The following is a 23,920-nucleotide window of genomic DNA, read 5'->3' on the forward strand; positions in this document are numbered from 1 at the left end:
TGGGTGTCCTACTCTAATCCGTTTGTTGCACTTATCAGCTCACCACATCGTCTGACTACTCACTCACCTACCCCGATACACTGTCTCGTTTTGTTATTTAAAGCCCTGTGCCAATCTGCCTTCATTCATTAAGGTAACAGTCATGGGTTTTTAGCAATTTGGGAGACTGCCCTGCAAACCCTACCACTCCACCCTTTAACAATTGTGAAGTCTTTGGTATTACCAAACCTGTGTCTGGTCCAATGCACAAAGCTGGACACAGACTTTACTTTAGCCTGTTACGACTTGGTACTGGTGTAAGACATTCTATTGATGTGGTAAGATTAAGATTTGTGCTGCAAGATTTCACTTTTCCCAGTGCTCCCTCTCGCTCGTTCCTGAGAAAATGCTTGCTTTTGATCAACTCAGAACTGATCTATTATCCACTTCCTCCACCCTCACCAGTACCATTTTATCATATGCTCTCGCCAGCTTTGATAGTTCGACTGTGGCTGTCCAGATCCCAAGCAGGTCTATGTACCTCTCCACTCACTTAAGCCGTGCTTCCTCACTGCAGAGGAAGACAAATCTCAGGGAGGCTGGCACACTGGTAATTACCTCCTATAACATTAAGGCCAAGTCCCATTATAAAATGCAACAATAAATCGATATAAGCAGCATTATGCATGCAAAAAAGAGGGTTCTATGTCATTTTCCCACTTTCTGAAGGTCGCACAAAAAAAAAAAAAATGTTTCTACCGATTTTGTGCGGGCCTCAGAAAGCAGGAAAAGGACATGCCCATTGTTTGAGCACCCCTTTGCTCCTGCTTGCACCTTTGCCCCGCTCTAAAAACACACTGATGTTTTGCACCCACAAACGCGCGCTCACTGCGACACACACACAGACACTTACCCGGCTCCGGGGTAGGCAGGAAGTGAGGTAGGTGCCCGAAACTCCCCGTGCTTAGTCTCCTAGGAGACCCAAATGCACTCTGTGGTGAATGGCTGGCTGACTGTCCGGCAAGGACAGCCACCCTGCTGGGTGTGTGGCAGCTAGGCTGGAATGAATGGTATAGAACTGAATAAAAGGCGAGTCTCTTGGCTTGGAAGGCAGAGTTGACCACTGGACGAAGGAACCAAAGAGCATGAAGAGGATGGCTGCTGCAACTCCTGGACCGTTGGTTTGCCCGGTGAATCCCTGCTGCAGGTCCAAATCGGCAAGTTCGCATCGACAGAGAAACCCTCCAAGGACGACTTCTCCCTTTCAGTTGGTGGGACCAATCAACTCCTAAGTAAGCCACCTGGACACCCATCTCGGAGCTGGTTGAATTTCCTCAGAGTTGCTGCAGGAAACCGTAGAGCCAGGGAGAGGGACACCAGATTGTGTGCGTTGCTTGTAAGCCGACCTAAATCTTTTGGAAGATTCACTGGACTCCCATGAAGCAGGAAAGACTAAGCCTGACTCCGCTCAGTTCAGTGCGGGACCTCAGATGTGAGGAAAGTCCACCTTGACAGCCAGGAACCGCGCTTATTGCTATTTGCTGTACTGCAAAGAGCAGAAACGCGAAACAGCCACTGAAAGTAAAGTTTGCCGGTTGACAGCTTTGACAGTGCAGGAGTCCCCCGACATCCTCCCTCTTGTCCCCACGACTGAGGCCCAGGAACAGTGAAATCTAAATAGCTGTACAGGAACTGAAGTCTTCAGCTGCATCTTTTTCTTCTTTACTAAGGTACTGTAAACTAGCCTAAGAGAACTTACCTCTTAGTGTGGAAGTGCTTGTAACTTCGTCAACTCACAAGTCTAAACAGTTTGTGGCCCTACATTTGGTTCTTCTTTTTCTCAAAGTCTCCTAAGAACTTTTGCAAAGACATTTCCATTTACTTACCTTAAGTGCTGCATCCTATACAAAGGCTTTGGCCTATTGACTTTGGCTTAGCTCATTGAATAGAATGACTCTTCTAAGTGCTATCTGAAAGTATCTGCACTGCTTAGGAACATTTGTACATTTCCTGTGTTCTAACAACTTTTGACTTTTACTTACTTTTTAAGAATATTCTGAATGCCAACAGTAAGATACTAATGTCCCCAGCACCCTTGTTACTCAAGTCACATGTGGATGCAGGTTGTGTCTATGGGCCATCCCAAAAGGGTCTTGTCTGATTCAGAAATTCAGAGTGTACAGTATTGAAGAATATTGGAGTGTTACTGTTTAAATTGGTACCTTCTGAAGAAGGCTTTATAACTGACTGATACATTAATTGTTTATGCAAGAAACCTTGAGTGTAAGTTTATTTGAATACCTGTAACTGTGAATCTTTGTGTAACTCCACTCCAGCTCACGTTTCCCCCCTCGAGATAAGCCTGGCTTCTCAACACGCTACCAAAACTGTAGTACAAGCTTATACCAAAGGTTGGGTTGCCTATACCTGTAGTCATAGTGGTTTCTAGTGTTCCCAGAGGGTACTGCAAACAAACTTTGCCTAACAGTCCCAACTGGATTATGGTAACTCGCTCCACTTGTGTCTCCCAAGTCTGGTTTCTACAACCTTCAACTGATCCAAAACACACATCTGCCTCATCACAGGCACAAATAAACGTACACACATCTCTTCTGGTTTACAAACACTACGCTGGCTGCCCATCAGCAAGAGGGTGCCGTTTAAAGCCCTTTGTACTGCACATCGGTGCTTTGATGCATCAGGCCCATTTGATCTTTTAAACATTTAGCAAGGTATTCCCGTGGCCGCTCCCTGTGCTCCTCAAACATCCTTTTGCTAAAGGTTCCTTACTTCTGTTAAACATGTTAAGAGGTAGCATGGTCTTTTCTGTCATGGTCACTTTGAAACGGCACTGCCTTGCCCGTCATCTACATTCTCCATCACATCATGCCTCAGGTGAAAATCTTTGTTTACAATGGCTTTTAAGTAACTTTCTGCACTTTTTGCACTGGTAACCAGTGCCAAGAAACCACTTCTTTGGGGCACAAACAATTTACAAATGCAATTACATAACAATCACTTATGAGACAGGAGGATTCTAACAACACAATCTTGGCTCATCTGAACAGAAGATGCCTGCTGGAGCACAGCAGTCCAGATGTGGCAACACTGGCGCCCGCTTGACGCCCTATGTATTAACCGACTATCAGCTGAACAGCTAGCTACACCGCCTGCATAAATAGAGGACAGAACTATTCAAATCCATCTGTGCAAACAGCCCATGGGTGTGTAGTGGCATAATTACCTTCTCAGTGACTGCTGTAAGGGCCATGGCATGTGTCATCAATGAGTCTCCAAAAATCAGACGCTCTGCCTTATTTAGGTGCTTCACGGACAGGCCAAACAGCAGCTCATGGTTGAACCTATGAATAAATCAATACATCAGAGAAGGAGGGATGTAAGAATAGGTAGAAACAGGGGCTAACTGGCAGTACACATACAAAACCACCGGCTTGGAGCGGGATGGTGCAAGGTAGGCCTGCATGTCAGACAACTGTTTCTATTTGAGAAATTCCATACTCGGACTAGCAGCGATTGTGTATTTTCACAGTGTATAAGAAATGAGTAAGAACAATGGGAGGCCACTGTAAATGTAAGCCTTACAAATTCTCACTTGATCAAAGAAAAGCAATGCAAGCTAAAATAAACTAGTGAAAGAATTCAGAGATTCTTTTAAAAAATTACACACGGGAAAAAACACTTGATGAGTGTACAGCTGTCCTTTTCTTCTCATCTCGGCACTAAAATAATAAAAATCTTGATTCATGTAATCAGTTTATGGCCTGCTACATCTAAGTAGTTCCAGCATGACACCTGCAAGTCTCATTCTCAATTGTTTAATCAAATTTGATTCATTTATCTGCTTCATATTGTAGTTTAAATTATTCGTCTACAGGGCTCAGGGGGAACAAGTTTGTCTTGGAAGCACAAGTTCCAATCGCGGTCTTGCGCTTAGAAACTAGTCTCCGGTCTTCAGCGCGCTCTAAAAGAACAATTATTATTATCATGGCGCTGCTTGGGATTTCTTATGTCCGGTAAGTACAGGTTGGGTGCAAATGCCAGCAGAACAATGAAGATTTGCATCCAGCTTTGGTACAAGGAACTGTTGGACAGAATACAAACACGATAAGGATAAATGCCACCTTCACACATAGGGGAAAAACTGAAATGGTTTCCTGGCAAATAAAAAGTGCAGGTTGATCAGGGTTTCCGGTTCTTAATCTTTAAGTATAAGCTAGGCTTGCAGGAACATATATGATAATACACAATGTAGAGTGCTATGAAACAGGTTTTGGAGGTATTGGACATTGCAAATAGACAGCCCCTTTTACTATCTGAAATGGATGGTTACTGAGTGAAAGATAGCGTTCTCTAAAAAAAAACAACAGGGTCAGGATCACTGTGGGATGTTGTGAGGCAGCAGATTGTCAGATGGAAAACAAAGCGTGCTTCGACATTTGTCTGGATCAGACAGATATAGGGCCTCATTACAGGTCAGGCGGTCCGGAAATAACAGTGGCGGTAAACCCGGCGCCCACTTTAAATCCCGAGTCCTGCACTTTAAGTCCCGATCCCGAGTCCTGTAGGCGGGAGGTGGCGTTCCCACCAGGTCTGACCTGGCGGGTTTACCACTGCCCACCTGCAGGCGGACGAGGAAACACCGCCACCATCACAAGATGGTGCTGGCGTTTCCATGATCCCCATTGACTCCCATAGGACTCAATGGGAATGGGGATTTACCGAATTCCGCCTCCAGAATTCCTGGGACACCAGGGTCGTAATGCCCTGGTATTTCCGGGAGTCACGATGGCGGAATGGTAATACGAGTCCGGCAGTAACTAGGCGGTTTTACCGCCTCTGTTACCACCGGACTCGTAATGAGGACCATAGTGTCAACTTCTCGTATTTTATGACAGGCACTGCCTACGAGCGGATTCTACAGAGTTTAAAATAATACCTTATGGGTTGGGCATGAGAGATGAAGGTGATTTAGCAACTCTCATGATGCTGATGTTGAATGCAAGTGAGAATAAGGATTGAGGGAAGAGTTCTTAGAAAGGCTGTTAAAAGTGGTGAAGATGATACTATGAGTGTTATAGAGCGATATCAGACCCCTGCTGATTGAATGGATGAAGGCAGTGAGACTCTTGTACTGATATGAAAAGGCGACTGACAGCTAGGGACGACCTGTTAAGACAGTTTAAGTCCAACTAAGGGCTTAGTAAACCCATACAACAGACGGTACAAAACTCCACTCTTAGTATAAGGCTGTACTATCTGAGTATTTGGTAGAATAGACTGAGCAGGCAGGCTCCTATTAGGAGGGAGAGAGGGCTGTTGGATAGCACAAATAACTTGTAGTATACCAAGGGTTCAACAGAAACACTTACAAACAGAAGTATTCTAAAAAATAAAGGTTTATTATAAATACAATTAGCACCCTGGCGGGCGGAGCCAGACAATCAGGTGGCTAGGAAGGGGGGCTTGAATCGCCGATGAAAGTTTGTGTTCCATCCCACCTGATGACCGGCTCCCCCCGTCGCCATCTCCCATGCACCCCTCTGTCCTGTTATTTATTTTTCTCCCTCTCCATCCCCCAATTTACCGTATCTCTGTGGCACTCACTGCCACCGCTGCTCCTTCCTCTCCTGCAGGCTGCCATGGAAAGGTAAGAGGGGCTCGGCACGGAGCCCTGCTTACCTTTCCATGGTGGCCATCTTGGAAAAGGATTTTCCTTCGTATAACGAGACGCCACATGTGTCTTGTTGTATGAAGGAAAATCCTTTTTTTTTTAGCACCCCGGGTTAGTCTTTTGCAACCCGTGGTGCTAATAGCCTTAATCCCAAGTTCCAAGTGCTGGACAGGGGACTGGGAAGGGGAACGGCCCAGATCCCTTGTTATTCGCCCTCGCTTCGCTCGGGACGATAACATGGACTGCCGGGCCGTTACCCCCCATCTTCCAGCCCTTGGAATGGGGGAGTAACGCCCTTTTAGGCCAAGTTAGTCTTGGGGATAAGTATTTTGTCAGAGTCACACCACCATGCTTGAAAGTACACAAACCAAAGCATACACCTTCAGAATATCTAACCGTAATTCTAGGGAAGTCAGACCTTATCAAACACATTTAGTATAGGACATGCCTATTCATGGGAAGTAAAACCATTAGTTACTTTTATATTACTTTACAGTAAGTCAAGGGTAGTAGACCCTGGCAGTTATACTGTGACACTCAGTTAAGGAATCATTTAATAAACCAACCCTGTTACCAGGATACATTTCTGATTAGTGGAACACAAATTCGTGCAATAGTATAAACCTGTAACTACCTTCAGGATAACACATAGTTCTACCAGGCGAGTAAGACCTTATGGTGTAATATACAATTTCAGTTGCTTTTCAGATCAGTGGAATACAGACTAAGGTAAGCAATAACTCTTACACTCATTTAGGATTACACCAGCAGACCAGGGTCAGCTACACCTACAGAACACTCTTACGATGACACACAGCTATTCAGGGCAGGTAAAACCGAAGGCAGACTTATTCTAGACAGGCTAAATAGCAGGTCAGGGGAAGCAAGACCCAGTTGGTATACTTTGACATTTGTATCCTAAAAGAAATAGTTAAGTGCAGCCAACAGCATTACTTTTGGGCAAAGGCACAACCAATTCACAGAATGGCAAAACATATTCAAGGTAAGAACTTTTAAACTACTCACTATCAGAGGGGGCAGTTACCAACCAACGTTCACAAGTAACTTTTAAACACTTGCTATACTTTCAGTCAGAATGCTTTTCTTATCCAGTCCTTCCCGACTCTATTGCACGAGTTCTCCCAGAGGCAGAAGAGGAACCCATAGTTGTCTAGGTGACAGCTGTAGGTAGGGTGAGATAGGGTTCAGTTGCAGGAAATGTCAGTCTGATGAAGTCTCTTCAAACAAGTAATTATTTCACGGTCCAGGGACTTCAGAAGACACCCTATTAGGATTCCAGCAATGGGCCTGGGTGAACTGGATGAGAGGCCTCCCAATCACAGAAAACACCCGAGCCAGCCTCCCAATCACAGAAAACACCCCAGCCAGCCTCCTAGCTGGAACTGGATTCTCGCAGTCAGGCTGCAAGACAAAGGGCTGCGAGTTTTGGACTTCTCCCTCGCCTTCTACTTTCACAAACAGACTGGAGTCTGGGTGGGCTCGGCAGAGGTCTCCGCCGAAGATTAAATTTAACATAAAGCACTTTCCCGCCCTGGAGGCCAGGGGAAGGACTGAGAAAGGACAAACTAAAATGGCGAAAAAAGAAGACAGGCCATTTTGGTAAAATGGGCTTCCACAGCTGTCGAAACAGCCTGCAGTAAAGGAGCTCCGGTTTAGTAAAAAGGTTCACTGCCACCAGCCATGTAGGGCAAGCTTGTGCCTGTAACAAATGCTAGTGAGAATGAGAAAGGGGATACACTGTAGCCCCCCAGCACTCCACATACGGTGGGGTGTGCTGATCTCACCAAAATAAAGTTTAGAGAGGATAAAATATCCTTTCTATCCTTGGCAACTGTAGCTCTCACAAGGTTAGCCAGAGAAAATTAAAAGGGGAGCTCTGAAGGGCAAACCAGCAACAAAATATATATATGCCAAAAAGTTGTCAGAGGATAAAATCAAAAATACACTAGGGAGAGTCTCAAGAATTACACCCATAAAAAGAGTAAAAGGATATTCGAGTGGAAAAAGGTTCCCACTCACTGAGGTACAAGGAACAATAATCCACCACTCCATCAGAAAGTTCTGGGGGGTCTCACAAGTGAGGGAGATTTGGCACCAACCTGAAAATCTTACCTTACAACCACCATAAACAAAATGATCTTGTCTATATTCTTCATACTATCCCTAGGACTGCTAGATGTCCGATTCTTCATTGTCAGGACGAGCCTAAACTGGGGCATACAGCATGGTGTATGAACCTGCTCAGGAAAACTTTAGTGCCCCCTCCCCCATCCCTAGAGTATTCCTGTGCCTCCCTTTCCTGAACGTTTTGTGTAATCCCTATGTCTATTGTGTGGATGGCTCCCCAAATCACAAGCAGCACACATAATTCACTTTTATCTGTATAGCTATAAGACTTAGAATGATGTAGTTTCTATGCACGGTCTTGTGAAATTTAAGAAGGGGAGGGGGCAGTGGGGACGGAAAAAATACATACTTCTATCAAGATTGCAGGTAACTCAGAAAACTGAGGTGTTCATTGGAAAGCCAAACGTCATCATACAAAATGAAAAATAAGAGTTTAGATTAACCTTCCCACCAAAGTCTGCATCAGAATTCTTTCACTCTTGCTTTTAGCTACTTTTTCACAGCCAAATGTTGTACTTCTTTACAGCAATTCACCATGACCAACGTTTTGCTCAAATCAATGTACTTCCATTGCAATTTCCTTTGTTTACCCGCATTTGCTTGCTACTCAATTTCACAACCTCCAATTTCCTTTTGGATTCCCTGTCTCACATCTCCTTTTGCCAGGCTCAGTTCTATATTCATTTCTTCTCTGCCTTTGTTTACTTTCCCTGCCTTCTATACATCTCTTGACTTCTCTACTATTGTTTCACCGCAGAGTGTATGGTCAGACCAATTGGGTCCTTTACTAGACCCATTTATCTGACCTGCCCCTTCCTCTCCGCTCTTGACTTACTCTGCACCACATGCTTGCATCACTCCTTTAAGATACACATTTCCTGCTGGATATCCTATGCATGTTGCTATAGGCTCTCCCATTCACCCTTCTTTGCACACTCTTTTTGCACTTACTAACTGTCTTGCTGATTAACTGTCCCTTCTGTTATTCTTCGTACACTTTATTCAAAACCAGACAGCACTAAGCATATGCTGGACACATGAAGAACCACCCTCATGCCTGATCATCAATATTTCCTTTTTCTTCTTTTCCTGTGGCTGATAAAGTGGAGGCTTCAGCTTTATAATAATAATCAAACTGAAGAAAAACAAGAATTCTGAAAGGTTTCAAGGTTAAATAAAGTTGTTATAGCTTACTTTGGAAACACCAATCTGAACAGGCATCTTACACACCCTTTGTGAGAAATCGCATGTAAAAGCTTTTAAGAAGCAAACTGGTTTCAAATGGCAGTGGGCATTAGGGCAGCAATTGCAGCATGACTGGGCATCAAAGCTAGTCCTGCAAACACACTAGTTTGGAAAAGCAATTAGACCTTTCCCATTTTCACACTTCTATTTGCAAACTCTGAAGCAAGTTTCTAAAATATCTTTATTTAGGAAAGGTTAAATCAGCATGAGTGAGATGGTGGAATTATACATAGTTAATGGTGGGGGATCCCCAGAAAGAGTGGCTGAGTTAGGATTAGTGGTTTAACAGTTGTGGCGTTAGGATCAACACAACACACATACAGGTTCAACCAAGGTTTATTAAGCTGGTTTGGATGGGGTTGAGAAACTCCTATGAGGATAAGATGTCTTGGCACAACACAGCCAGTTATTCTGCTCCGAGAACAAGCTAAGCAAAACTGTGTTAGGAGGAGAAACCATAAAATGTCAGTTCTCCGAATCAAAAGCAAATATCTCCTTTAGATGTCTAGTTTACATAGCAGTTCGTGTGTTAGATTCCCCTACACCCTTGTTTTCTCCTATCGACACTTAGGAAGGGGTTAGGATAATCATGGGTAGGGTCCAGCAGAAAACGCACAAAGGATTTACTTTGTTAAAAGTGGGGGGCTAGGATAACCCCTTGCGTCTACAGTGGCCTAACTATTGAAATACTGATGTTCCCCCAGTACCTACTGTAGTATGCAGTCCCCAGGATATACCGTCCAGCAGACTTCTGGGCTTAATTTACAGTCTCAAGTATATAGCACCTAGCTTGCTTCTTGATCGCTCCTCCCAGAAATGACTTCCACCCCCTCTCCTTTTCTTAGGGTGCATGACGGGATCAGAAATTCTAACTGTAGCCATGGGTCGCCCTCCATGGCCAATGGTAATACACGTCACACATTTCTACCAAAATGTATTTCTTTCCCCAGCCTATGTTTTTTGCTAGTCTGTGATTGTTACCCCTCTAGCCACGGGTTGCCCTCTGGCCAATCAATTTCTGGTTAGGACGTCCTTGGCTTCTGGTTTCGTCCCAGTCTCAGATACAGCGTTTAGTAGAGTCCTAGCATTCTAGATTAGTCTCGCCCCGCTCAGTGTAGATCTAGCTCTCAGCCATTTCCTTCTTACGTTTCTTCTTTCCCCTTTTAGCTGTTTGGTTTCAAGTCTGGTCTGACATTGTCTGCACAGCACTGCAGTCTTTAACAGTCCTCTTCACTGAGATGTTTGCTCAATATTCTGGTGGGTTAGTCACTGGTGTCCCTTTATGAAATAGGTTATACTATTTTCTTTCGGTATTTTGTCAGGTGTTTGGACGGGTCTAATTAATGTACTCTTCTGTGGCTGACGGCTACCTCCCTGTTGCTACCTCTTTCTCAGTGATGATCGCAAACTGGAAGCTGCATGGTGTCGGACAAGGACTTAAAATGGTCATTCCTCCATTTTGAAGTCAGGTGGAAGTAGAGTTTACAAGTTGCAGATCGCCAGCGCTTTTCTGATCTCCCCGTTACGTAAACTGCAGTTCTCCATCAGTGAGATAAGCAACAAGTGAAAAGGTAATGGTTGAGCGATGCTCGGCAGCATCAGCCTTCATTGCTGCCTCACTATATTGGTCACAGCAGTGCAGTGCAACATTGGGCAAAGCACGGGTAGTGGGAAACTGGAATCCCTTTTCGGAGGCCTTTGGTGGAACAATTTACTAAGGGCTCTAGTCTCTGGGATACCCAAACATCTACAGGATGAATAGTCTGACTTGGGGAATGATGTGTGTAAAGCAGGGGAGTAAACACAGACTATGTTCCACTTTTGATTTCGTCAACAGAAACAAGAGGGATGGGGTAAACTGAAGCTCCTCTGGAGAATGCTCCATTAACCACCTTTGGGTAGCTCTTCAATCAATGGGTAGGCATCCCCAGGACCCCCTCAGTATCCAAGAATGGAACATAACCATGACAGAGGGAGGGAGGGAGAGCATACATTTCGAAAGTGCACATTATGTATCCAATTTCAATTTGTGGAACTGTTGTAGAGCCTAAGAAGCGAACTAGCTTGTGCGCGAATAATGGCGGCTCACAAACAGCCAATTAATGGTCTTCTGTGAGGACTGGATAATCAGCTACATTGGAAAATAGATTAAGGATGGGCCTCGCTCTTCATGAGTCCAAGAATCCGAATGTATTAGTAATGAATGCAACGCCAAGGGGAATCTGCATTTCTCATGGGGAGAACATTGGTGTGTGAGGGTAATCTTGCTCAATCATCTACATCATGGATCAGCTTGCTTTCACTACACTAAAAGTTAAGGATTAAACAGCAAGACTTGTGAATCTTTAGTAGGAGTTGGCTGGTGTTTACAGACCAGAGTGTTATCCACGGTCTGCGTGTTAGTATTGATGGAGAATTGGTATTGCCCCCAGTATGAATTTGCTGAGCTTTATAGTATAGTGTAAATAGAACTATTACAACCCAAAGTTTAAGGTGTGCAGGATCCTTCCCATACTTATAAAAGTATAATTTATTTGCCATTATGTGAGATCATGCATCTTCAGAACGCTCATTCCACAAAGAAATGTGAACAAAAACAAGTGTACTGATGATCAGTCGGTTTTGGCAATGTTCATCAGACCCACACACCTCCCAAAGCCAACCTTCCCCAAAAGATGTATTTGCAAATAATGTGAATATCAATGTGTGCATGCCTGTGCATTGTCAAAGAATTTTTTCACATGCGGTACACACACATAACCTGCCCCTAAACTAAAACCCCCCAGACTACATTAAAAACCCTGAAAATGTGGGTACATATGGTGACAGAGAGGGCACATCTCTTAATTTTGTCGGCTGGATACACGAACCCTGCCAACCATAATCACAATGCTCAGTTTTACTCCTCAAAACAGCACATGAAAGTAGTGTCATAATGGAAACTGACACAAGTAACGCACATAGATTTCCACTTAAAACACACCATCAGACCCCAACTATAACTCACCCTGCCCCCCCCCCCACATCCGCGGAGAGCCACACATCAAGCACACATCCTTAACAAAGTGATTCAAAACAAATTGCAACAGATGTATTGCCCTCACACACAGCAACAATCCCAATTGGTATGCAAACCAAGCCGCTCAGAGCACATAACTATTGAGCTACAGACACGCACACAGAGATATGCATACCCATAGCTCACCTATCTTGAGTGGTACAATAAATATGCATACTTCAAAACATCTAGTCATGTACAGTGAAAAAAGAATACAGGCTACTTTGTTTAAGTTTGACCTCTGAATGAAGTCCTCCATTGTGGAAAAGCTGTACATGATATGGACCACACAATGTTTTATTATCACACCATCTATAAGGCTGTTAAGCAAGTTTAACAAGATAATTCCAGCCAGTATCCCCTTTAGGTTCTTGAATGAACCTTCAGCCAGGTCGCAAACAGAAAAGTGTTTTAATTTTTACTTTTGAGGGTTTCATTTTCTAACTTAACTTAAATATTTTTTCATGGAAAGCACCTTAGAAATAGTGTGGTTTTTTTCTAAGTCAGTGCGGCTGCTTCCTCCTGCAATGTTCAGGACTAAAGCAAACTTTGTTTTTAAGAATTTGCAGAAAAAGACGTACATCTCTAAAAGCAATTAAGGCAACCTTATTAATTTGAGTTGGGTACACCCACTGGAGAACATTATCACAGGCTAGTAATTTATCTTTCACTAGGAAGGGTACACTATGTAGACTCTCATGCAAGAGAAAACAAAATTACAGTGTGAAAAACCTGAGAAAGGAAAGGATGTAAATAAAATATGTTGAACAAAAACTATTGCCAAGAGACGCTTGGCACATGTGGAAATCCAATACTGCACAACGATTGTTCGTCCAGAATTACTACATTTCTCATAAGGCGTAGTGTTTGCAGTGCATTACGGATCATCGTTACACAATCCTAGAGCTGAACTGGCATCCGTCAGCACAAAGAGTCCTTCATTCATGCTGGACCGCTCTTCTTGCTATAGTCTGTCAACAAATACGTAGTTATATATGGGATACATTACTCACCGTAATCGTATTTCTGATGCTTGTAATTGCTTAGATTCACATGCTGTGCATAGGCCGACATCTAGTGGAAGCTGCAGAGTATTACAGTTGTTTTCAAAACTCGTAAAAAGGGACGTCGACAGGGTGTACCAATAATACTATCCCTAGTGTGACGTCCACTGTACCCGTGGTCCGTCACGCATCGAGGTCCCTCAGATTGTTATTTTTCTGACATGAGGTAGCATGAAGTGTAGCGCGAGTACAGTTGTATCCAAGTAGATACGTATCAGACAAGCATCCATGCGCCTTCTCTCCGAGGGGAGGAAGGGTGGGCGCATGTGAATCTAAGCAGATGCAAGCATCAGAAATATGATTACTGTGAGCAATGTAGCCCATCTCAGTCTTGTGGAATCTGCTTAGAACACATGATGTGCACAGATTAGCAAGCACTGTTAGAAAAGGTGGTGGGAAGGTTCATGGGCGAACAGATGTCTTAGAACCGCTTGTTCCACCTCTGTATCTGTCTTGGAATGAGTGTCAATGCAGTAATGCCGAGTGAAAGTGTGTATTGAGCTCAATATAGCTGCTTTGCAAAGGCTGTCTAGAGGGACATTTGCAATGAAAGCCAGAGTGGCTCCCGTGCTCCTTGTGGAGTGCGCTCTGGGCGTAAAAGGCAGCGTCTTGTTTAATAGGGAATAGCAAAATTGTATGCATCTGACAATCCACTTGGAGATGGCATTCTTTGAAATGTGGTCTCCTTCTCTGCCTGGTGCTACAGAGACAAACAGTTGATCTGTTATTCTTAGCGGTCTGGTCTACATAGTAGAGGACCGCCCTCCTAAAATATAGTGTGTGGGGTTTTACCTTAGCTGAACTGGTGGGTTCCTGAAAGAAAGCCGTAGCTCAATAGACTGGTTAACGTGAAATTTAGAGATGAACTTTGGGGAGAACCTAAGGTGAGTATGTAAAACCAGCTCATCTTTGCGTACAACAAAGAAAGGATCCTGCACTGACAATGCTTGTATTTCACCAACTCTTCTTATGGAAGTGATAGCCACTAAGAAGGCAGTTTTGTAAGTAAGGTGTTTGAGACTAGACTCGTGCATTGGCTCGAAAGGGGGTCCCATGAGCTTAGCAAGTACAACATTGAGATCCCATCCTGGCGGCGGGTTTGAAATAGGAGGGTGGAGTCTCCTTACTCCCTCCATGAATGCTTTGATGATAGGTACCTTCCACCAAGAGACTTTATTGTGGGAAGTTGTATAGGCTGACAAAGCCGCCAGGTGGACCTTTAAAGAGTTGAATACTAACCCTGCATCTAGCAAGTGGAGCATATAAGTTAGAATGTGGGAAGGAGTACATTCTATGGGGTTCATTTGTTTAGACTGGCACCAAATTACAAATTTCCTCCACTTGTCAAAATAACAGTGCCTAGTGTTAGGCTTTCTTGATTCCTTCAAGCTATCCAGACATTTCTGTGGCAGATTAAGATGTGCAAACTATGACCTCAGAAGCCATGTTGCCAAGTTCATTTAGTGAGGTTGAGGGTGCACTGTTAATCCCCTGTGCTGAGTGAGCAAATTGTACGAGCCCAAAAGTTTGATGGGATCGCACATCGCTAGTTTGCGCAGATGTGGATACCAAGGTTGTCTTGCCCACAAGGGAGCAACTAGGATGAGCGTCAACTGTTCCTTGCGGATCTTGTTCACCACCTTCCTTCATGAGATGAGTTGGGGGAAAAGCATAAGCAAATCTCCCTGACCAGTTCATCCATAGGGCGTTCCCATTGGAGCCTGGCTGGGGGAACCTGGACGCAAAGTCTGGGCATTGACTGTTTTCGCTTGTAGCGAACAAGTCTATTGTGGGGAAACCCCATTGAGAGATAAAAAAGTTACTCACCATAGTGACTATCTTACTCCTAGTCCTTAGTCCCCTTTCCTCCATACTTATGAGACATTCCTCCCTCCTGTGGGACGGGACCAGAGCACTTTGTAAAAAGCATCACATTTTTCAAAAATGTGTCCTTCCTCTCTTTACGCGGGGTACCACACGCGGCCGTAACCCTGCCCTTCTTAGCTCCGCCCAGCGCATCGCCCATCAGTCCTTTTCTATTGCTGGGTTTATGACCTTTAAGCAATAATAGAGGAAACTTTTTAAGAAGGGACAGCGGGCGTATGGAGGAAAGGGGACTAGGAGTAAGGTAGCCACAACGGTGAGTAACTTTATTATACTCCTACGTCCCGTTCCCTTTCCTCCATACTTATGGGAGATTCCCAAGCACTCCTCACAGGAATTACGGGTGGATGGAAACTCCTTACTGAAACAGGTTCCTAAGCATAGCTTGACCGAACTGAGCATCAGCCCTGGAGCTCAGGTCCAGACAGTAATGCTTACAAAAAAAACGATGGGGAGGCCCACATAGCCGCTTTCGCGATGGTCTCCCAGGGAACATATTTTTGGAAGGCAACGGCAGCCGCCTTGCCCTACACAAGATAAGCATGAATTGACCCTGAATGATATACGCCTCAGAAATACAGGCAGCGATCCATCGGGAGATGGTCGCTTTCGAGGCCGGCTTTCCTTGCTGATTTCCGAAGGTCATAAAAAGCTGCAAAGAGTTCCTAAGATCAGATGTTCTGTCCAGATAGAACTTAAGGGCTATTCTAAAGTCCAGGCAGTGCAGAACCCTTTCGGCCTCTGAGGCCGGGTCTGGGAAGAAGACAGGCAATGAAAATGACTGATTCAAATGAGAATCAGACACCTTCGGAAGAAATGCAGGATTCGTCCGCAAGACAACCTTATCCTTATGAAAAGTAAGGAATGGATGCTCCACCGACAAGGCCTGAAGCTCACTCACACGCCTTGCCGAAGTCACAGCAATCAAAAAGGACACTTTCCATGACAAGTACTTAAAATCGACAGTAGCCATGGGCTCAAAAGGCTTATGACACAAAGCCGTAAGGACCACATTCAAATCCCACCTTGGATGCAGGTTGCAAACAGGAGGATAAAGATGCATCAGGGCCGCAAAGTGTCTTCTAATGACTGGATTAGACAGTGAAAACGAGCACTGGTCAGTGGACAAATAAGCAGCAAAAGCCGATATACAAGTCCTGCAGGACAAGACATGGATGCCAGACTGCCAGATGTGAAACAAAGGACAGGACCATGTCGATAATAGCCTCCCTGGGGACCAGCTGCTCAGCCAAACACCAGTGGCAGAAACAAAGCCATTTACTTCTACACAGAGATCTTGTAGAGGGCTTTCTGGCCGCCTGAATGATGCGCATGTTATCCGCGGACAAATTGAAACGCTCTAAAGATCTGAACTCGGGCACCAGGCCGCCAAGCTGAACGATTGTGGGGAGGAGTACCACAGCTGCTGATCGCTCTGATGAAGCAGATTGGGGACCAGCGGAAGCTTGAGTGGCGGGCACACCGATAGATGCTGAAGCTCCGAAAACTAAAACCCGGCCGGCCACCAAGGGGCTTTGAACAGCAGGGAGCAATTCACTGTGTTCTTAAGCTTGCAAAGCACCCAATGGATCGGAGGAAGGGGCGGAAAAGCGTAGGCATTCATGTTGTGCCATGGAATCTCGAGAGCATCCCCCAGTGAGGAGGCTCAGAGCCCGTTCCTGGAGGCATACAGGGGAAGCTTCCTGTTTGTAGACGTTGCAAAGAGGTCCACTTCTGGAGTGCCCCAACAGGGAAAAATATCCGAGAGGATCTCTGTTCAGTTCCCATTCGTAGTGGACAATTGCTCGTCGGCTGAGGGCATCTGCAGTGACATTCAGCTGGCCCGGGATGTCTACTGCTACCAGCCAGATACCATGCCGAATGGCCCATTCCCAAATCTGAATGGCAAGATCCACAAGAGGGGGAGACCCGGTACCCCCCTGCTTGTTGATATAGAACATGGACACTGCATTGTCCGCGCGGACACGGATCACCCTGTTGACAATGCCTGGTTTGAACGGTTTCAGCGCCAGGAATATCGCCAAGAGCTCCAGATAATTTATATGAAGCTGTCTGTCCTGTGGCGACCAAAGATCGAAAAACCTGAAAATGATCCAGCGTCGCACCCCAACCCAAAAGGAAGGAATCCGTTGTGACAGTCAAGTGGGCAAGGGTCCTGGAAGGGAGCGCCCACCGACAGATTGCTGAGGGATGACCACCACAAGAGGTCCGCCCTCATGAAAGGTGGAACCAGTATCATTTTGGAATCTGGGTCCACTGCTTGAAGCCATGAGCGCCAAAGAGCCCTCTGTGTCCGTGCCTCATCTTGAGACGAGGAAGAGGAAGACCCAGCTCGCACTAAGACATGAGGCCCAGAAGCCTCTGGAACCACCAGGCCGACATGCTCTCCGACTGCATAAACACCTGACACGTGGCAAACAGATCCGCCATTCTGTCCCCAGTCAGGTACACCCTGCAATCGATCGTGTTCCAACGAAAACCCAGGGAGATCAAGTCCTGAGAGACGGTCATGGAGGATTTCCGCCAGTTCACCGACTGCCCAAGGTGGCACAGGAGATGGAGGAGAGACTGAAGGTTGCTCAAGGCTTTCAGTGGACAAGGACTGCAAAGCAGCCAATCGTCCAAATACGGATACACATGGATACCCTCTAGCCGAAGATAAGCTGCGATGACCGACATCTTCATAAAGACATGCAGCCTGAGCTGAGACCAAACAGGAGCACACAAAACTGGAAATACCCCCCCCCCATGGAAAACCGTAGGTATTCCGATGCGGGCTCCAAATGAGGATCTGCATATAAGCATCCTGAAGGTCCACCAAGCTTCGCCAGTCGCCCTTCTGTAGAGAGGACTTTATCTGACAGAGGGGTGATCATCTTGAATTTCTCTTGGGGGAGAGAAAGGTTGAACTGGGAAAGGTCTAGGATGATGCGCAGGCCAGCCTGGTTGGATTTGGGCACCGTAAACAGACGGGAGTAGAATCCGTGTCGCTCCCCTAGAGGAACGGGTTTCACCACCTTGAGGTCCAGAAGCTTCTGGACTACGGCTCTGAGGGAGGGCATCCCCGACTGCTGGAAGGGAGGATTGAATGGTGGGGTGGGGAAGGGGCAAGCGGAAGCCCGCCCGAGGAACGGACAAGACCCACCGATCCTCGGTGAGTGTCTGCCACGCCTCCCAGTGAGACGCAATGCACCCTCAAACTGGGGACTCGTGCGATCGCCGAAAAAACTCATTTAGCGGGTTTCTCAGTGGCGAGACCCCCAGATTATGAGGCGACAGAGGACTGCGAGAAAAATTGGCTTTGCTGCCGACAGGAGTTTCCAGAGCTGGAGGATTGACTATGTGTCTTTCGATCCAGAAACCCCCGAAAACCAGAGGAGGACCGAGGTTGCGAGGGCGATCTCTGAGCCCTGAAAGCAGGCACTCTATTTTGAGTACTGGGACATCATGTTGGGCGGCGCATGGCTTGTCATTGTTTTGTTTGTGTTTGTAATTTATCTGATTATCTCGGCTCTGCTTGCAGGCTGTGGCTGGCTGGGCCTGGCCAGCCCCTGCCGCCTGCCTGACTACAGTGCAGTGAAACAGGAACAGCCAATCATAAGTAACATTGTGTTCTTATGCAGCATATGCTATATAGTAACACAGAAATGTGCTGCTCTCATTGAATGCTCTTCTGAGCCAATTAAATTAAGTATTGGTAACGTCACGTGTTGGGGTGGGAGCACAGCGCCACCTTCACTTCCGGTACACACAGTTAGGGCGTGGCCGGATGGAGAGGGAGCCTGCCTGACCCAGCCCAGCCACGTGTGGATGCGCGCGCGGCCTTGTTGCTGCTTCCCTCAGCCGGCCCGGGCCTTGCTTTTGTGGCCCAGGCCCAGCCCTGAAATGCACTGAACCGCGCTAAAATGGGAAGCCGTCGAGTCGACTCCCGAGAGCAGGCCTGCTGGCAGGTAAGATTCCACAAACACCATTTACCTCTCAAAAGGGAGTTTTTTTCCACCTTTGGACCCTTGAAGCGTCGCAGACATATACGGTCCTTAGTTTAGCTTGCATGCAAACACTCTTCTTAGAGTACAGAATTCATACAAAATATCAACTGCACACGACTCGCCTCTATAACGTAGGAATTGCGAGAGACCAGACGTCACATTTGCATACCCCTGGCCTGGCCACATCACAGAGTAACTAGAAGTCTGATGTGACATGGACACTTATCCCGTTCTGTGCTTCAATTCAAGAAATGCATTCCATCTGGGATTGGCTGTGTTGGCTTAAACTTAACTAATTGGACTTTGGCAACTGAAACCTACTTGCAATTGGAAAGGCAAGGAGCTGGGTGATGCGATTGAGTCATCTGGTCACACTAGTCACTGGTGACATAATGCAAACTCCAAATGATTTGCATGTTAGTGTTTCTTTTTAATAAAGCGAAGAGGTATTTATATAGCGCCTGGTGCGGACCCTCCCGCTTCTAATCGGCAGAATGTAGGGCCAGGATACTAACAAATAAAAGCTTTCCTTGAACACTGGTGGTCTTCCAGACGCGCTGGTATTTATTTATGTTTTTAAAATCTTTTTATTGGTTTTACGACATAACATGAATCAACACCGGTAAACACCCCTTCAATCCACTCCCCTGAAATCCCCTCCCCCTTTTCACCCAGGGCGCGAGACGACTAGAACATGGATACCAGTCTTTTGAAATCTGCACAGAGTTACACTTTTAGAACCTATTAAAGGGGTAGTCCAGCTAAAAAATGTATTTAGAAAATAGATAGGCAACATTAAAAAAAAAATACTAGCACTTTTTTTTAAAACTTCCTATGTAAAATTTTGAGCTATTCAAGCTCAAAATTCGCAAAAACAAGCACATGGGCGCATCCATTTTGTGAAATGGATGCCCGCCTGAGCTGGCTTTTGCTGCACTAATAAAGGAAAAGCCAGCCAGCTGTAGTAAACAAAAGCTACCGCTGGGTGGCTTTTCCTTCATTGGTGCTGTACGCGGAGGACGGGGACCGGAGACCAGAGCAGGAAAGCTGCAGCTGAATCTCGGTAAGTGCTATTTATTTATTTTTTTAAATAAGCACTAGCTGCGTTTTTTTAGTTTTCCGGGCTGGAGGAGCCCGGAAAATTAGAAATAAAACCGCAGCTTTAAAAACATTGTATTTATGTTTGCGGTCGCTTTTGAAGCGACTGCAAACATAAATACAACGTTATTGTGTTTGAAAACGCTGCGGTTTTTCTTTCCAAGTTTCTCCGGCTCCTCCGGCTCGGAGGAGCCTAAGAAACTCAGAAAGAAAAACCGCATGGTTTTCAAACACAACCGCGTTGTGTTTCTGCCTAAATCTGCTTTCCCATTTGGGGCTCTCGGGCTCCCCAGGGGGAGCCCGAGAGCCCCAAATGGGAAAGGGGATTTAGGCAGAAACACTGCAGCATTTAGCATTTCCCAATTGGGGCTTTCGAGCCCTCCGTGGGGAGCCTGAGAGCCCCAAATGGGAAAGCAGATTTAGGCAGAAACACTGCAGCATTTAGCATTTCCCATTTGGGGCTCTTGGGCCCCCCGTGGGGAGCCCGAGAGCCCCAAATGGGTAATCAGCTGTAGGCAGAAACACTGCGGCATGTAAACACAACCGTGTTGTGTTTCTGCCTGCCTTGGCTTTCACTTTGGGTCTCCGGTGCTCTCCTAGGGGAGCACCAGAGACCCAAAGTGATAGCCACAGCAGGCAGAAACACAACGCGGTTGTGTTTGAAAACGCTGTGGTTTTTCTTTCCGAATTTCTCAGGCTCCTCCGAGCCGGAGGAGCCTGAGAAACTTGGAAAGAAAAACCGCAGCGTTTTCAAACACAATAACGTTGTATTTATGTTAGCGGTCGCTTCAAAAGCGACCGCAAACATAAATACAACATTTTTAAAGCTGCAGTTTTATTTCTAAGTTTTCCGGGCTCCTCCAGCCCGGAAAACGTAGAAAAAAAACGCAGCTAGAGCTTATTTAAAAAAAAAAAAATAGCACTTACCGAGATTCAGCTGCAGCTTTTCTGCTCTGGTCTCCGGTCCCCGTCCTCCGCGTACAGCACCAATGAAGGAAAAGACACCCAGCGGTAGCTTTTGTTTACTACAGCTGGCTGGCTTTTCCTTCATTAGTGCCGCAAAAGCCAGCACAGGCAGGCATCCATTTCACAAAATGGATGCGCCCATTTGCTTGCTTTTGCGAATTTTGAGCTTGAATAGCAAAACATTTTACATAGGAAGTTTTAAAAAAAAAGTGCTAGTATTTTTCTTTTAATGTTGCCCATCTATTTTTTTAAATAGAATTTTTAGCTGGACTACCCCTTTACTGATACAAATGTTATGGGGGCACCATTGGAGCATGTAGTCACTCTAAGTATTGGAGAACCGGGCCCCAGTCCAGTTGAAAGTTCTTTGTGGCTCCCTGCAGATTACATGACATCCACTCCATAGTTACAAAGTGCCATACCTTTCTAAGCCATTGGAGGTGTGTCAGGGGCATCTGTTGATTCCAACCTTGGGCTATCACCAGCCAGGCCGCCACCACCAGGACCACCTTCCGCTGGCGCTTGGTGTGCGTTTTTTGCGTAGGGTCCCATATGCCAGCCAGCCATACTCTGTCCCCAAGTTTTTCAAACTCTTGAACCATTTTCCGGGCTTGAGCCTTGACCTCATTCCAGAAATCGGTGATATTCGGGCAGGTTCTCCAGATGTGTTTCCAATCTCCTTCCTGGCGACATCCACGTCAGCATAAACCATCCGTATTGGTGTACATGCCTTCAGTCTCTTCGGTGTTAAGATTCCATTGCAGCAGAACTTTTTGCCACATTTCCCTCAGGTGAATGGATCTGGTCAGTGTAGTAACGCTTCGCCATGTCTCTTCCCAGTGGGGTCGCAGAATTTCCATCCCCAGGGTCTCCTCCCACCTCTTCATGTATAGCCATCTTACTACTTCTCCTTGCGAATTCAGGTGAACGTACAGACTGGATATCAATTTGCGAGTTCCTGGATCCGATATCAAATAGGTCTCAAATTTCATAAGGTCTCTCGTTCCCGCTTCTTCATTGATCGGGGTGGACAGCCAGTGACTCAGACATACTGATACCTCTCCGCCCTCGCCACACCCAGTTCTTGAAGACAGTCTTCGAACGACCCGAGTGACCTGTCTTTGTACATATTGCCAATCCTAGTACAGCCCGTCTGTTTCCAAGACATGAAGGCCTTCGGGTCCATCCCCGGTGGAAAGTCAGGGTTGTGGAAAAGCGGCGTAAATGGAGATGGATGCGTCGTCAGATTTCTCCTCTTTACTGCCGAGTCCCACACGTTGAGAGAGGTGCTCAGTATCTCGCTTATCCGGGTATTTGCGTGTCTGTACCTTTTGTGGGACTACAGAAGGTTCGAGAGCGGGCCCCCGGCCACAGCTATGTCCTGCTTTGCCCATTTGGACTGTGGGAGATCTGCCACCCACTCCTTGATGACTCGCAGCCGCACCGCTTAATAGTACCTCTTAAAGTGGGGGCAAGCTAAGCCCCCTTCCTTCACTGCTGCTGTCAAAGTGGCCATTTCTACCCTTGGTGTCCTGTGTTGCCAGACGTATGCGGATGCCATCTTGTTTAATGAGCGAAAAAATGACCTGGGGAGCCCGATTGGGAGGGCCTGGAAGTAATACTGGACTTTCGGGAGGAGAATCATCTTGACCGACCCCGCCATGCGCCCCGCCCCCACCATGAAGTAGACAGTAGAGTCCATTTTGTCAGCAGTTTTTGAAGATGGGTGAGCAATTCCGGATAAATTGCAGTGTATAGTTGCCTTGTCTTGGAAGTGACTGACTCTGAGGTAGGTTATATTGTCCCGTGCCAGCTTCACTCCTTGTTCCTGGGCCAGGGTTGTGATGTTCCCAGGGTCGGCCGACAAGTTCAGTACCTCTGATTTGCTTTCGTTTATTTTGAGGCCTGATATGGCTCCAAATGCCTCCAACTCACTCATAAGTGTGGGTAGGGATTTGGCGGGGTCCATGAGAGCAATAACATATCAACGGCGAATGCCATGGTTTTATGTTCCAGTCCGCCCATCTGCACTCCCTTAATTAGAAGCTGTTGACGTATCCTTGCTAAGATAGGTTTTAGGAACAGGACATACAGAAGGGGGGACAGTGGGCACCCCTGTTTAGTGCCTCTCATCTGAGCGACAGTCTTAGACAAGAAGCTGTTGACGGCGATTCGTAGAGAGGGACTTTTGTAATTTGACTATCATCCCCATGTAAGAGTCTCCAAAACCCATGTGTGTCATTGTTCGAAGAGCTGCGACCATTCGACGCGGTCGAACGCCTTTTCGACATCTAGGGCGACTAGCATAGCCGCTATGCCCGTGCGCTCAGCCTTTTCAATTATGTGGCACACTCTCCTAGTGTTGTCCACTGTTTGCCTTGTGGGGACGAAAACTGACTGGTCCGCATCCACCAGGGAGGGCAAGTGTACGGTCAGTCTGTTAGCTAAAACTTCAGTAAAGAGCTTTGCATCCAGGTTTATTAGAGCAATTGGTCTATATGATCCTGGGAGGGTGGGATCTTTGTCCGGCTTCAGGAAGAGCACTAGTTTTGCTTTGTTCATTGACGGTGTAATATTACCCCGAGATTTAAAGGTGTTGAACAGTCTTGTAAGTCTGGGGGCCAGGGTATGTCGAAATTTCTTATAAAATGCGTCAGTGTACCGATCCGGGCCCGGTGCCTTGTTCTTGGGGAGTTGTTTAATGGCCTGCAGGACTTCGTCCGGAGAGATGTCCTGGTCTAATGCCTCGCGGGCCTCCTCAGACAGTTGCGGAAGG

The 23,920-nt window shown here is 46.2% G+C and overlaps 1 protein-coding gene across 1 annotated transcript in view; it reads right to left on the reverse strand.

Annotated features, from left to right (window-relative positions):
- The window catches only part of BLMH (bleomycin hydrolase), a 648,489-nt gene that overhangs the window by 309,203 nt on the left and 315,366 nt on the right, over positions 1-23,920 (reverse strand). The window contains exon 10 of the mRNA XM_069615257.1: positions 3,224-3,341. Within this exon, the coding sequence (XP_069471358.1) occupies positions 3,224-3,341 (118 nt within the window). The remainder of the gene's footprint in view (positions 1-3,223; positions 3,342-23,920) is intronic.

This window comes from Ambystoma mexicanum, chromosome 9 (genome assembly GCF_040938575.1).
Source record: "Ambystoma mexicanum isolate Mex_15411 chromosome 9, UKY_AmexF1_1, whole genome shotgun sequence".
NCBI lineage: Eukaryota > Metazoa > Chordata > Amphibia > Caudata > Ambystomatidae > Ambystoma > Ambystoma mexicanum.